The 15,424-nt window shown below is 36.4% G+C and overlaps 1 protein-coding gene across 2 annotated transcripts in view; it reads right to left on the bottom strand.

Annotated features, from left to right (window-relative positions):
- Positions 1 to 15,424, bottom strand: part of WDR36 (WD repeat domain 36) — a 41,580-nt gene that overhangs the window by 17,743 nt on the left and 8,413 nt on the right. Inside the window, exons 6-16 of one of the 2 annotated variants that reach the window (XR_016220604.1) lie at positions 14,015 to 14,069; positions 12,569 to 12,701; positions 12,138 to 12,313; positions 11,682 to 11,802; positions 11,192 to 11,257; positions 9,893 to 9,979; positions 8,620 to 8,765; positions 3,381 to 3,495; positions 2,435 to 2,600; positions 2,117 to 2,225; positions 725 to 981 (exon numbers count right to left, since the gene is read on the bottom strand). Coding sequence is in view for 1 of the 2 variants with exons in the window: in XM_008262002.4 (XP_008260224.3) it covers positions 2,117 to 2,225; positions 2,435 to 2,600; positions 3,381 to 3,495; positions 8,620 to 8,765; positions 9,893 to 9,979; positions 11,192 to 11,257; positions 11,682 to 11,802; positions 12,138 to 12,313; positions 12,569 to 12,701; positions 14,015 to 14,069 (1,174 nt within the window). In the remaining variant the exon portion in view is untranslated. The remainder of the gene's footprint in view (positions 1 to 724; positions 982 to 2,116; positions 2,226 to 2,434; positions 2,601 to 3,380; positions 3,496 to 8,619; positions 8,766 to 9,892; positions 9,980 to 11,191; positions 11,258 to 11,681; positions 11,803 to 12,137; positions 12,314 to 12,568; positions 12,702 to 14,014; positions 14,070 to 15,424) is intronic. The other variant, XM_008262002.4, reaches the window with a different exon arrangement.

The raw sequence follows: 15,424 nt of genomic DNA, 5'->3' as shown, positions 1-15,424 counted from the left end.
AGCTCAATTTACAGAAGGGTGCTGCAGACAATCAAGGATGGGGAAAAATGGCTCTTGGAGGTAAGATCATATTATAAATGCTGATAGATTTAATTAGACAAGACTTAACACTAAGCAGAAGAAACTGTAGACATATATGTTGAAAGTAAACTGCAAAAAGAAAACAGGAAGAGCGAACTGACACTGACAGATGTTTCGTAAAATGCCATTTCATCATAATCACCCTGCTCTCAGCCATCTTTTTTACATATGCTGTCAAAACAAATCGTTGATGGGTAATTTTGCCAACCTCCTATCTGTGGAATATAATTTCCTGGCCAATTTTTTTCTTCTATTTTTAAGGAAACGGGTAAGCATTTTTGGAGAGAAAACTGGTTAAGTAAATGCAGCTGTTGGGTTTGTCACTAAGTAAATATTTTATTTTTCTGTTTTCAGCTAAATCAAAGCATTGGCAATTGACATAAAATGGCAGCACTCAATACAGTCCTCAAATGACGATTTATTTCAATCGGCACAGCACCAGCCGTGGCAACCATTTGGGGAGTGAACCATCAGAAGGAAGACCTTTCTGTCTCTCTTTCTCTCTCACTGTCTATAATTCTACCTGTCAAAAAAACAAAAAAAAACTACTTTTTATGAAACATACTTTTTAGCTAATAGATTTTTTACCACATCATATATCTCATTATAAGAATATAATAGTAGGGACAGCGCTGTGGCTCACTTGGTTAATCCTCTGCCTGCAGCGCCCGCATCCCATATGGGTGCCGGGTTATAGTCTCCGTCGCTCCTCTTCCAGTCCAGCTCTCTGCTGTGGCCTGGGAGGGCAGTGGAGGATGGCCCAAGTGCTTGGGCCCCTGCATGGGAGACCAGGAAGAAGCACCTGGCTCCTGGCTTCGGATCAGTGCAGCGCTGGCTGTGGTGGCCATTTGGGGGGTGAACCAACAGAAGGAAGACTTTTCTCTCTGTCTGTAACTCTACCTGTCAAAAAAAAAAGGTAAACTTAACCGCATTTTTATTAATTAAATTCTTGAAATAACACTAACCAGATTCACCAGATTCCAGATATTTCAGATAAATGACTGCCTATTAATTTACTACAAAGAAAAACAGAAATGAGTTCTCTCAGCCTGCTTTAATATTAAACAAAAATATATACTTATGTACAATGGATCTTTCATTCTCCAAGGCACATTTTGGACTTTAAATTATTAAGTATTAAAGATAGCAAGATGGGGGATAATGCTGTGGCATATGGGGTTAGAGCTGCTGCCTGCAATACCAACATCCCATATGGGCACTGGTTTGAATACCGGATGCTCCACTTCCAATCCAGCTCTCTGCTGTGGCCTAGGAAAGCACAAGATGGCCCAAGTCCTTTGACCCCTGCACCCACGCAGGAGATCCTAAAGAAACTACTGGCTCCTGGCTCCCGATTGGCCCATATCTGGCCATTGTGGCCATTTGGGGAGTGAATCAGTGGATAGAAGATCTCTCTCCCTGCCTCTGCCTCTCTGTAACTCTGCCTTTCAAATGAATAAATTTAAAAAAAAAATAAAAAAGCAAGATGAATTCTGCGATTTATATTTCAATCAACTCTCCAGAAATATTAAACTTCTTTTAAATCTAGATTTTCCTTAAAAATCTCTTTGATGGGTTGGTGTTTGGTGCAGTGGTTAGGACACTGCTCTAAATGCCCACATCTCACACTGGAGTGGCTGGTTGGAGTCTGGGTTCTTTTGTTTGCAATTCAACTTCCTGATAATGAGTACTTTGAAGGCAGATGATGGCTCAAGAACTTGATTCTGTGACACTCACCCACACCTGGAATGAGATTTTGGCTATTGGCTTCAGCATAGCAGCAAGTGGCCCTGCTCTAGATATTTCAGAAATTTGAAGACTGAACTAGTGCATGGAAGATCTCTCTCCCTCTCCCCCATCCTTCAAATAAGTAAGTAAATTACATAATTTTTTTTGAAAATTAACCTAATTATTATTAATTTTGAAAAATTTCCTATAACAATACAGAGAATAAAGTCAATTGTTTGAACATTCTTAACCCCAATAGTAGTAGCAATGAATTAAGTTCTGTTCAAAAAGCTAAAGTTTGTTTTACCATGTCATTTATTTGGCCTTGATGTCCAGAAAACTCTCTGACAATCTTCCTAGTTTCTATGTCCAGAACACTAATGGAGAAGTCATCCAACGCGAGTCCCAGAATACCACTAGCAAGATAAATGCACTAATTTTAATAAACAAATAATAAGCACCTAAACATTTTAACTTTGTCAACCAAACACACTCTTAGAGAAATTAAATCAAATGCAACAAAATTTAAATAAATATTCGGATTTTTTCCTATTCGTTAAGACTTTAGAACTTTCATCAAAAACATCAGAAAGAAAATCCATTATCAATAAAGCAAAAAGTTTACCTGTCCCTATGTAACAGCATCATTTTTGGAGATGAATCAAGGTTCATAGAATGGATTAAAATTTTATTTTTAAAGTTCCAGAACTTGAGTAATCCTTCACTACCAGCTGTCACTGTCAACTGGTTTAATCCATCTACTGCAACACCTCTGACAGATCCCTGGTGAGCTTTAAATACATGTTGAAAGAAAAAAGAAATCAGAATTGATAGTGCCTATCTGAATAATACACACAGAGTGATTCCTTCATTCAAATACCTAAACTCCTACTATTTGTAACCCCCAAGATCTTAAAATTTATCAAGATTTCAGGAGGTAAGAATTCTTAATTATATTGCTTATGCATAATAAAGAAATAAGGTGATGTCATGCACAAAATTTTAGAAAATAGTTAGGATTTTCTGTTTAAAGCAGGGAAAATAAAAATTTAATTTGTGTAGTATTCAGTTTCCCTTAATATATCCATGATTTTCTTCCAAGTTTTTCAGTATGATGTTTATAAGAGATATAATGATGGCAACTGTGTCACTTGGGGATGATAGCTCACCTAAAATTGATTTTTAAAAAACGAGTAAGAGAGGCCCGTGTCATAGAGCAGTGGATTAGGCCACTGCCCACAACGTCAGTATCTTGGTATCGGAGTGCAAGTTTAAGTACCAGCTGCTCTGCTTCCAATCCAGTTCCCTAATGCACCTGGCAAAGCAGTGGAATATGGCCCAAATACTTTGGCCCCTGCCACCCATGTGCAACACCCGGATGGAGTTCCAGGCTCCTGGCTTTGCATGGTCCAACCCTGGCTATCATAGTCATTTGGGGAATGGATCAGCAGATGAATGATCTCTCTCGCTCCCTCAGTCTCTCTCTCTCTCTCGCTCTGCCACTCTGGCTTGAAAATAAAACAAATCTTACAAAAAAATAAAATAAATAAATAAAAATAAAATTGCAGTACCTTGATCCTTGCCAAAACTTCCTCGATGTATACCAGACTGCATGTTATATACATCTACAGTTCCTGATGATAGACCAATCACAGCAAAGTTTCCACAAGAAGTTATATCCACTGCCTTTAGGAGGAAAAAAATTAAACACAGATCATACAGAAAATAATATATTATTGTATTTTTTAACTTTCCAAAGTTTTTTAATTTTAAAATTTATTTTCATTTTATTTGAAAGGCAGAGAGACAGAGAAAGTGACAAATTAAGAATAAGACAAGACGTTGCACAGAAAACACCTGATTTACAAGCAGTTTCTGTATAATAAATTCAGTTTTTTTTAAAGATTTATTTATTTATTTGAAAGTCAGAGTTACACAGAGAAAGAAGGAGAGTCAGAGAGAGAGAGGTCTTCCACCCACTGGTTCACTCCCTAATTGGCCACAATGGCCAGAGCTGCGCCAATTCGAACCCAGGAGCCAGGAGCTTCTTCCAGGTCTCTCATGCGGGTGCAGGGGACCAGGGACAAGGGCCATCTTCTACTGCTTTCCCAGGCCATAGCAGAGAGGTAGATCAGAAGTGGAGCAGCCAGGACTTGAACCTGCGCCCATATGGGATGCCGGCACTGCAGGTAGCAGGTTTACCTGCTACACCACAGCGCTGGCCCCAACAAATCATTTTTAATACTTAAAATATCAATGCTGTAACAAAAAGATGTCTTTCTATTTCCTATGTTAAAACATGAGACCGGTTATATAACATTAGATCATGGCCAGAGAAATGGTTAACCACCACCTTGGGTCAGTCAGATGCTACCCACAAAAGAGACAACTCATAAGACTGCTGAACTTGTTTCTAAATAAATGGATGACTTCTGAGACCTAAATAGAAAATATTTAATTGAGGTGTACTCAATTGTGCAAAGTAACAAAGTTGTGACATCATTATCAAGTCAAGAAATATTCACGTAGCATTACAAAAGTATATTTCATATGAATACATTTTCTTCAATAACTAAAGCTTATTCCTTTAATAAAAATTTTGGTAAGAATTTATGTCCTATATTTAAAAGAATTTTTGGGGGGCCAGTGTTGTGGCATAGCAGGTTATGATAGTACTTACAATGCCAGTATCCTCTAGAAGAATCCCAGTTCAAGTCCCAGCTACCCTGCTTTCTGATCCAGTTTTTTTTTTTTATCTTTTATTTAATGAATATAAATTTCCAAAGTACGACTCATGTGTTACAATGGCTTCCCCCCCCATACCGTCCCTCCCACCCACAACCCTCCCCTTTCCCACTCCCTCTCCCCTTCCATTCACATCAAGATTCATTTTCGATTATCTTAATATACAGAAGATCAGCTTAGTATACCTTAAGTAAGGATTTCAACAGTTTGCTCCCACACAGAAACATAAAGTGAAAAATAATAGATGATTTTTTTAAATAATGATGAAATCAGATCAGACCTATTGTCATGTTTAATCCCAGTGAGAGTCAAGTTGGGAATTGATAATTTCTTTTTTTTTTTTTTTTTTACAGAAGATCAGTTTAGTGTACATTAAGTAAAGATTTCAGTCGTTTGCACCCCCATAGAAACACAAAGTGAAATATACTGTTTGAGTACTCGTTATAGCATTAAGCCTCAGTGTACAGCACATTAAGGACAGAGATCCTACATGAGGAGTAAGTGCACAGTGACTCCTGTTGTTGACTTTACCAATTGACACTCCTGTTTATGGCATCAGTAATCTCCCTATGCACCAGTCATGAGTTTCCAAGGCTATGGAAGCCCCTTGAGTTCTCCGACTCTTATCTTGTTTAGACACGGTCATAGTCAAAGTGGAGGTTCTCTCCTCCCTTCAGAGAAAGGCACCTCCCTCTTTGAAGACCTGTTCTTTCCACTGGGATCTCACTCATAGAGATCTTTTTGCCAGAGTGTCTTGGCTTTCCATGCCTGAAATACTCTCATGGGCTTTTCAGCCAGATCCGAGTGCCTTTAGGGCTGATTCTGAGGCCAGAGTGCTATTTAGGACATCCGCCATTCTATGAGTCTGCTGAGTATCTCACTTCCCATGTTTGATCCAGTTTTTAATGTGCTTGGGAAGGTAGTGGGTCTCTGATGTGGGAGACTAGGAGGGAGTTCCTAGCTCTTGGCTTTGGCCTGGCCCAGACCACTGCAGCCATTTGGTCAGTGAACCAGCAGCTCAAAGTTCTTTCTCTCACTCTGTCACTCCACTTTTCAAATAGATAGATAAATCATCTTAAAAAACAAAACAAAACAAAAAAAAAAAACCCAGCATTTTATCTTCCTAAATGAAACATAAAAATATCTAATTTGAATGACTCAAAAATACTCATGCTATGTTGTATAATTTTATCCTCGGGAACTAATGGCTATTCTCTACAAGTTATAAAGGACTCTGACGGTCCTCCTATATTTTTAATAACTAAAGTTTATTAGGATTCTTACTATTAATGCACCTGCTTCTTGCAATGTTGTCTTCTAATTTATTAATCCGAATATATTATCTAAGAAAATAAGTAAGCTGTGAAGGTCATCTTTCAGTAACAATTTGTACTTTAGAGGGTACACCTCTCTAAAATTACTTTATTTATTATTTATTAGTTACTGGATTTGGTCCAGGTAGCAAGGTCATCAGACAAATGACTTGGCACGAGTACTGCTATAAATAGCCTACACTAAATGTTCTATGAACAATTACTATAGGCTGTGAGTTAAGAATTGTAGGTTCCAGAATCAGTTTTCTTAGATCCAAATACTAGCTCTGCTCCTGCCTAGCTTTTTGTTACTAATGACAGTAAGCTTGTTTGATTCTCTAAAAACAGAGGTGAAAACAGACCTTATCTTATGACTGTAAGAACAATATAAAATAATACATGGCAGGCAGAGAGCCTACAGCAAAGCACATAAAAAATGTTCAGTGTAATTATTCTTAACAGTCTTACTACAGCTGCTCCTCAAAATCATCCAGGTTAACTTCCTAAGGAAGCTTTAAGATAGAATCTATATGGTTTAGAAAATATGTAAGTGTTTAACATTGGATGTTTTTGCTACAAAGCATAGGTCATACATACCAAGTAATTTGTACAAAGAGGGTTAAATATTTGAGATTTACTTTCAATAATCATTTTCAAAATACAGGCATCCACTAACAAACTATCAGTTAATGAACAAATTCAGTGAAATTGCCAAGAGATACATTCAAAATGTAAGTCAATTACACTAGCAATAAAGATTCTAAGACAAAACTATGAAAATTCCACTTACAGTCGCATTTAAAAGAATAAAATATTAGAAAAAATTTAACCAAAGTATGACATTGACAGCTACAAAAACAATGTTAAATTAAGAAGTTCTAAAATGGGACTAGCACTGTGGTATAGTGGGTTTAGCTGACTCATGCAATGCCAGCATCCCATATTAGAGTGCCAGGTTGAGTCCCAGCTGTTCTGCTTCAATCCAGCTTCCTGCTAGTGCGCCTGGGGAAGCAGCAGACACTAACCTAAGTACTTGGGCCACTGCTACTGGCTTTGCCCTGGACCAGCCCTGACTGTTATGGCCGGTGGATCAAAGATCTCTCTCTTTCAAATAAATAAATAAATCTTTCCAAAAAAAAAGTAGTAGTTCTAAATAAACATTTCATGTCTATGGATCAGAGATGCAAAGAATCAAATTGATCTATAGAATCAAAGGGATTCACATCAAAATCCTAGCTGCCTTTTTGCAGAAATTGACAAGTTGATCCTAAAATTTATATGGAAATACAAGGGACCAGAGCCACAACAATACTAAAAAAGCAACAAACTTAAAGACATCACATTTCCTGATTTCAAAACTTAAGACAAATTTACAAGGTAGTATAGTACTGTTTTGAGGGCAGACATATAGATAGTACAATGGCAAGGGAACTGAAGAGTCCAGAAACAAATCTTTATAGTCATGGTCCAGTGATTTTTGCTAAAAGTAGCAAACCATTTAAGAGAAAAAGAATAGTCTTTGAGCAAATGGTGCTAAGACAACTCCTAGAAGAAATCACAACAGTTAAGTCTTCATGGCTTTTGGTCATGCAGTGGTTTCAAAGCAAGCAGCACAAGCAGGGGCTGGTATCGTGGTATAGCAGGGTAAGCCACTGCTTGCAATGCCAGCATCCCAATCCAGTCCTGACTACTCAGCTTCCCATTCACTTTCCTGCTAGATGTCTTAGGAAGACAACAAAGAGCACTTGGGCCCCTGCCGGCTATGTGGGAAACCAGGACGGAAATCTTGGCTCCTGGCTTCATTCTGGTCCAGAACTGGCTGTTGTAGTCATTTGGTGAGTGAACAAGGTGATGGCACATCTGTCTCTGTGTCTCACTCTCTCTGTTTTATAAATTAATCTTAAACAAAGCAAGCACAGGTAATATTAAGAGGAAAATGGATAATTTAGATTTCATGAAAATAAAAGATTTCATGAAAATAAAAAAACGGGGCCAGTGCAGTGGCATCAGTTGGTTAAGCCTCCGCCTGTGGTGCCAGTATCCCATATGTGTGCCAGTATCCCATATGTGTGCCAGTATCCCGTATGTGTGCCAGTTAAGAGTCCATGCTACTCTGCTTCTGATCCAGTTCCCTGTTAATGCACCTGGGAAAGCAGTGGAAAAGGGCCTAAGTGCATGGGTCCCTGTACACACATGGGAGACCCGGAAGAAGCTCCTGGCTCCTGGCTTTGGATCAGCCCAGATCTGGCCATTGAGGCCACTTGAAGAGTGAACCAGAGGATCAAAGACCTCTCTCTCTGCCTCTAACTCTGCCTCTCAAATTAAAAAAAAAAAAAAAATGATATCAATAAGAAAAGTCATAAATCATACATCTCATAAGGGACATGGATCTAAAATATAGAGAACACTTCTACAACTCAACAAAAAAAAAAAGTAACTTCATTACAAGTGGCCCAAGGAAGTGAACAGATATTTCTTCAAAGTAGATTTACAAATGGCCCATAACCACATGAAAAGATGTCCAATATCCTAAGTCACTGAGCTGATGCAATTCAAAATCAGATTGAAATACTACTTCATACTCAACCTCAAAGAGTTAAATCTCTACAAGGTAAATAACTTACCTCTATTACAGAGTAACTTCAAAAAGCATGCTCTCTCAATCAGTATTACCATTAGTAAACTTGGGTGTAACAAGATTATCATAGAACAGTTTTAAAAGGGAAAATATCCTTATAACAGGATTACTTACTGTTGCAGTTATGTCATCTGTCTTCAACTCTTTGGGCTTGAGAAAGTAAGCACCTATTGTAGATCTTTGATAATTCCAAGTTGAGCAAGATAGCTTTCCTTGATGGCAAGCAATGATACCATCCCAGTCACTTTCACGGGCTTCCTCTAAAATATAATTAAAATAACAAATAAAATTGCTTTCTATCCTCTCATTCATCTATTATTTATTGACCTTCAAATATTCCTTAATGTCATCAAGCACCAGATATAAATGGTAAAATATACAGGTAATCCTTGGTATCAGTGAATTCCTGAGATTTTTTTTTTAATTTACAATTAAAATACATATACTTATATATATTTATGGTCACTGGCATAATGTTTTCATATATGTATACACTGTGGAATGGCCAAATCAAGCTAAGTAACACATCTAATAGGAGATTCAGATTAGAAGTTATAATAAAGTATGACGGTATGATAATGTCTTATTAAAACACTTAGGAACAGTTTTACTAAAAGATTTTGGGAGACTAATAATAAATGATTTCCTGGGAAGAGTGGTAAAAACAAGTACAATTAGCAAGGAACCTGACATAGTAAGCCCAAGAGTATGTGAACATAATTGAGTACTTCAAGTGTTTTCTTGGGAGAGTTAGAAAGGGTTTGAAAAGCCACATTAAGGAGACAAGTTTCCACTCTAACAAGGAATCGCAAAAAGCAGATGAATGAGATGATTCAGATAAACCTGGATTTTTCAGAAAGATCACTCAGGCTATATGAAAACAGACAGGGAGGTAGTTAATAATCAAAACACAATGATTAAGTTGTTATAAAAACCAACCCTGAAAAAGAAATGGTGCTCACACAATTATTGCCTATGATAGCTCACTCAATAGTCTCATCATACGCACACTTAAGCTCACTTCTTTGAATGAAGTACTGCTCCAGTGACACAGTGGACTCAGACCTCAGTGTACTTAGATCTTGACTAATCAAAGCTCTAATGTCCCCATCTGATGCTGGCTCAGTGCTTATTTTTTTACATTACTTAACCTTCAATACACCAAGCACAAACAGAATAAAAACAAAGGCTATGAGATCATATTATTTATTACTAGCTGTTACACAGAAGAGCAAAGCCTGAAACTAACAGACATTCTCTCTTGTATGATCTTTACAAAAGATAGGCATGTATTTAAGGTTACTTTCTGAACATTAGTATCTGCAAACACATTTCTTTAAATGGAGGAAATAAAAATGTACAGAATGACAAAAGAGAAGTTCTTTACCAGCAGCAAACTTTGTGATGGGTGGAAGTCTCACTGACATGGTATTCTGAAGTCCTTTACGTTTGACCCTCTTCTTATTTATTAATCCTGGGGTTGGTGACAAGGAAACACAATATCCTTCTCAATGAAAAATGTAAATAAAAGAAACACTATTCATTGACACATAACCTTAAAGTTTAAGATACTCCCATTTAAGACAGGAAGAAAATAAAGATGGTATGACCACTATTATTTCTTTCTAAAGTTCTTAGCCTATGTAACTAGATAATAGACATGAGGTATAATTAATCAAAAAAAATATATAAAATGTCACTGAATATAATCTTATATATGTATAAGAATAGAAGGAGGCCGGCGCCGCGGCTCACTAGGCTAATCCTCCACCTTGCGGCGCCGGCACACCAGGTTCTAGTCCCGGTCGGGGAGCCGGATTCTGTCCCGGTTGCCCGGTTGCCTCTCTTCCAGGCCAGCTCTCTGCTGTGGCCAGGGAGTGCAGTGGAGGATGGCCCAAGTACTTGGGCCCTGTACCCCATGGGAGACCAGGAGAAGTACCTGGCTCCTGCCATCGGATCAGCGCGGTGCGCTGGCCGCGACGGCCATTGGAGGGTGAACCAACGGCAAAGGAAGACCTTTCTCTCTGTCTCTCTCTCTCACCGTCCACTCTGCTTGTCAAAAAAAAAAAAAAAAAAAAAAAGAAAGAAAGAATAGAAGGAAAACTTTAAAAACTTCACTCAGGAACATAAGACAACAGAATGAAGCTATCATATTCCTAGATAAGAAGATTCTTAAGGGATACAAAATTTCTCCAATTTAATTTCAAGAGGAATTATTTTAGACATTGATTTAAAAATGATCATCTGCAAGCATATACCTTTATGAACAGCCAGAATATTTACTTAAAAATATGTAATTATTGACTGGAAAAGAATTTTATTTAAAAATATTTAACAGCTGGTAATCAGGAGAAGAGAAAGCTCCTCATAGCAAAAAGATGGTATTCTGCATTTTCTCTAAGTTAGCTGCCATCTTTAAAACTCTGCATTCTATAGATGTCTCAAGCTAGCCAGCACCTTTTGCATGGCAGAATGTTACTTCAAAAATAACCTTGTAGCAGCACCTCAATATCTATAGCAACTTTCTTTTGACTTAGGAATCCCAATGGTACCTCCTCCCAATACATTTTTTATTCATACAAAAATATTGATACATATTAATGATATTTCTTGTAACTGTCTCACAGAATTTTGAAATGTTTCTTTTGTGACCAGCAGCTAATTTTCTATCTTGTAAATAACCTACCATGTCCCAAGCTCTTGTTAAATTTTTCATGTACCGTGGAAAATGACTGAAGAGTTCCATCTTGACCTGTTGGTATATGTAGAAAATTCTAATCAGGCTACAAAACAATGGACTATGTGAATCACAGACCCTACAAAACCATATTCTATAAAAAGGCTGAAGTTATAATTTGGGACACTGTACACAGAATGCCATATAATAAGAACAAAGGCCAAATGCAGATGAAGTATTAATACTCTTCTGTAGAGAAACAGAATAAATAATGCTACATTTTCAGAATTTGATCATTCTGTCTCTAAACATTAGTAAACTGGACATACCAAGTGAAAATAGCACCTACAGTGCTTCCTAAAGTAGCCAAAAAGAACCATCTTAGTGTTAAACAAAATTCCAAGTCATTCAAAGACACATTCAAATTTATGTGTAAAAATGAAAACTAATAAATACTGAGCACCCAGCTCGCAATACTTGATGAAATAAACAAACTCACTTGCACTTAGAATTTGTTGTCCATTCTGTCCATAATATCTGATCTTGGTAAGAGGAGCACTGTGTCCCATTCTGAATTTCAAAAGTCGGCCCTCACCTGTGGGACCATCAAATATCCATATCTGCCAAGAAACATAAAGGTAAAGTTCTTCTGCAATGTGTTTTGCTACCTAATCTAAAAGCAGTCAGAGCACCTGGCAATGGATAGTGACTGAAATTAACTGACATTGGAGCTCTTGAAGATGGGAGTGGGGGTTGGGCAAAAAATAAATTACAGTTTTTTCTCACTTCATTGCAATGCTGTCACTTGCTGTACTTTTTTTTCAAGATCCCAATACCTCATCTCACATCCCTTTCATTTTCTAGGTTCAGGGTTGACATATTAAAGTAAGCCTGTAATAACTCAAAGCATGGGTCAGAAGATGCAGGAAGATGACAAGAATAATAATCACAATACCCTAAGAGCATTGTCAGCACCATTTGTGACCAGTAGTGGTTCTCTATGGAGAAACGTCAGTCCAGCAATTGCTGTAGAATGTGCATTTCTCATTTGATTGATTAATTTTTTGTCTTCTAGATCCCACAGTCCAATATGGCCACATGGACTTCCAGCTGCCATAACTGGATGACCATCTGTTATTAAAATGAGACATATTAAGAAAAGCACACATTTTAGAACTAAACAATTATTCTAATCTTTTAATTCATAAATATAAAATTATGAATTACTATACTATAAGCCATCCATGTTCTTCAGCCTTCTTCTGTGCTAGCATCTCATTTTGTTTCTATCATTCTACAAAAACCATTTAAGAAAATTTCCACCACCTTCAAAGTAATACTTTTTAAGTATTCTTAGCTTTCAACAGTAAGTAAATTAAAAATTACCTGTGCGAAATGAAACTGAAGTGATGGGTCCCCAGTCTTGACGAAATTTCATTAACGTTTCATCAAACTTAATGTTGTGAATGATAACCTGACCCGACATAAGACCAACAGCAATAACATCCACAGCTGGTGCCTGAAAATAAAATTACCCTACTTGTAATTTTTTTCAACAAATAACTTCAATAATCCTGATGATATGTATTATTACTTAGTAATTGGCAAAAGACATAACAATGTTTTACTAAAGGTCGCAAAAAAAGTAAAATAAATAAATAAAACAAAAAAGGCAGGCATTACCATTCTGGCATACCTGAAATGCTATTGAGAACTAAAATATTTACAACTGTTTTTTCCAAAGTACTTCACAGCTTCACTTCTGTCAGTCAGCATCACCTAACTCCTGAAACATTGCTGACTTGATAAAAAAGCCAAACATAAAAGGAAGCTTATGTGGGAAATCACTACAAATCACTGACTGCATGGAAAAAGAAAAGAAGAGACAACTACTATAACACATACAAAGGCTTGACATACGCCTGACAACGTAAGAGGTCAAGTATAAAGGAAACGAATAATTAATTTATTCAAAGAAAAATAGTAAAACAACAACAAAAATAGTACAATAGGCTAAAAGAACAAAGTTTTACAAATTGTTCTGGCTCTAATAGTCTAAGATTATAATTCTCTTATAATTAAAATGGTCTATAATATAAATGGTTTTACATACAGGCTCTGAGTTTCTACATTTTAAAACAGATCAACATTCATTATCATTACAGAATGGAATCAGACTAAACATTTCATGAGTACGCCATCATAAGGTACTGTGTAGAAACTGAAGACAGTAAAACAAATAGGTTCTCTTATCCTCAAGAGACAGGAAAAGCAAGGCAAAGCCGATGGTAGTATAAGAGGATGACAGAAGGCGCAGCTATAGGCCATGGATATTCAGAAATAGTCACTGGCTATTAAAGTAACCAACAGCCATACCAGATTCTCTGCAGAAGTACATTCATTCATTCATACTGCTTTGCTGACTCATAAAAAGTATCTAATTCTGTAGCAGTCATTGCTGAATTAAATACTGGAAATGTGGCTCCAATTATCTCAAACTGCAAATTTCAATATCCTGACAAATTTCTCTATATGGACTATAATTTCCTTTGCATCAACGAACAGTTCACTTTTATTCTGCATAAGGCACTGGACTACATGCTGCAAGGATGATTAGTTAACAAGGTTCCACAGCAACCACAGTTTTAGAGCAGAACTCCAGGTATACACAAAGCTGGTATCACTTGTTTTCAATCATATTTCCAAATATTATTTCCTCAGGGTAATAGGCAAGAGCTAAACTAGGCTACATATTCTAGAATAAAAATAGTTGATCCCCGAAACTGAAGTATTTTTGTTTCTTCTTTGAAAAAAAACAGAAAAAATACTAACCTGCTGAAGAGCTGTCACTCCAACTTTCCACCCCGGAAAGGTATACAGAAGTTTACTACAAGAAAAAAAAAGTTGAAAGCTATTTTACTTTTTTTTGAGGAAAACAAAATCAAGTTTATTTTAAAAAGTGAAATAACAAGTTATATTTATTCACTTCTAAGTCTGCCACACACTATTCTATGGATATATATTAACTTACTTAATATCAAAATAGTCCCATCAGGAAATTATTTTCCAGTTTAAAAAACCTGAGAAAACTATGTTAAATAATTAAGTTACAGTTACATGTTTAGCAAGTAATAGAATCCAGACAAACTCTAGATTCCAAGCCACCTCTGTAAGAAATTAAACAGCTAAGTAGAAAAAAATACATGAATAACAACTATTTTATACTAGATTACAATTAAAAACAAAACTTAGACTATCAGCAGATCTCATTTTTCTCTGCAATGTTTCTAGAAACATCATTACTAAAGGGAGTACACTAGATTTTAACACACAGTTCTTGTAGCATATTATTTGACTGCTGTAAGATAACAGTATGCTACTCTCAATTTCAGACTGAAGCATGAATGATGAATGTCTATGCAGCAGAGATATCTGATATTATAAAAATAATATAAAGTATTAAATCATAAAATTAGCTTATTTATTTATTTTTGAAAGGTAGAGAGAGAGAGAGGCAGAAATTTTCCATTTGTTGGTTCATTTCCTATACCCACAACAGCCAGGACTGGGCCACACAAAAGCCAGAAACCTGGATCTCAACTGGGGTCTCTCATACAGGTAGCAAGGATCTATCACTTACGGCCTCCTAGGATGCACTTTAGCAGGAAGCATCATTATCCTTGAACCTAGCACCCAGTAAGCAGCCAATGGTGTTTGTTGAACTGAAACACCAATTTAAAACTAAGAACTAGGATAAACGTTAAACCTTTAATATTCTTATATTCCCTTTCAAATTTATGAGAGCTTTGAAAAGGAAGATTTGGATTGCAAAATATGCTTTTTGCTTTTTTTTTTTTTTAATGCTACACAGAAGTCCAAGTTGCTACCTCTCTGGATCAATATATACAAGTTCACAAAATTATTCATCAAGCTCTCCAGCTATAAAAATAATATTAGACTAGATATTCACCTTCATGGTTGATGATGAAAGTGCTTTTACCAGGAAAATTATTTCTACATGCTAGCACTAAATTAACACTGATTTGCTTTACCTTCTCTTAACTCTCTAAAGTTTATAGAAAATAGTTGCTTCCTAACGACAATCTCAGTATTACTTCATTGGAGCCTTCTCTAAAGCTATACAAATTCTTTACAATTACAGGTTCAATTTTATATACTTTTCTTTTTTCTTTTTTCTTTTTTTTTTTTTGACAGGCAGAGTTAGACAGTGAGAGAGAGAGA

The sequence above is a fragment of the Oryctolagus cuniculus genome, chromosome 14 (genome assembly GCF_051225735.1).
Source record: "Oryctolagus cuniculus isolate XC-2025 breed Fujian yellow rabbit chromosome 14, ASM5122573v1, whole genome shotgun sequence".
Lineage (NCBI taxonomy): Eukaryota > Metazoa > Chordata > Mammalia > Lagomorpha > Leporidae > Oryctolagus > Oryctolagus cuniculus.
Note: the sequence above shows the minus strand (reverse complement) of the source record. Positions and strands in the feature narration are given on the sequence as shown.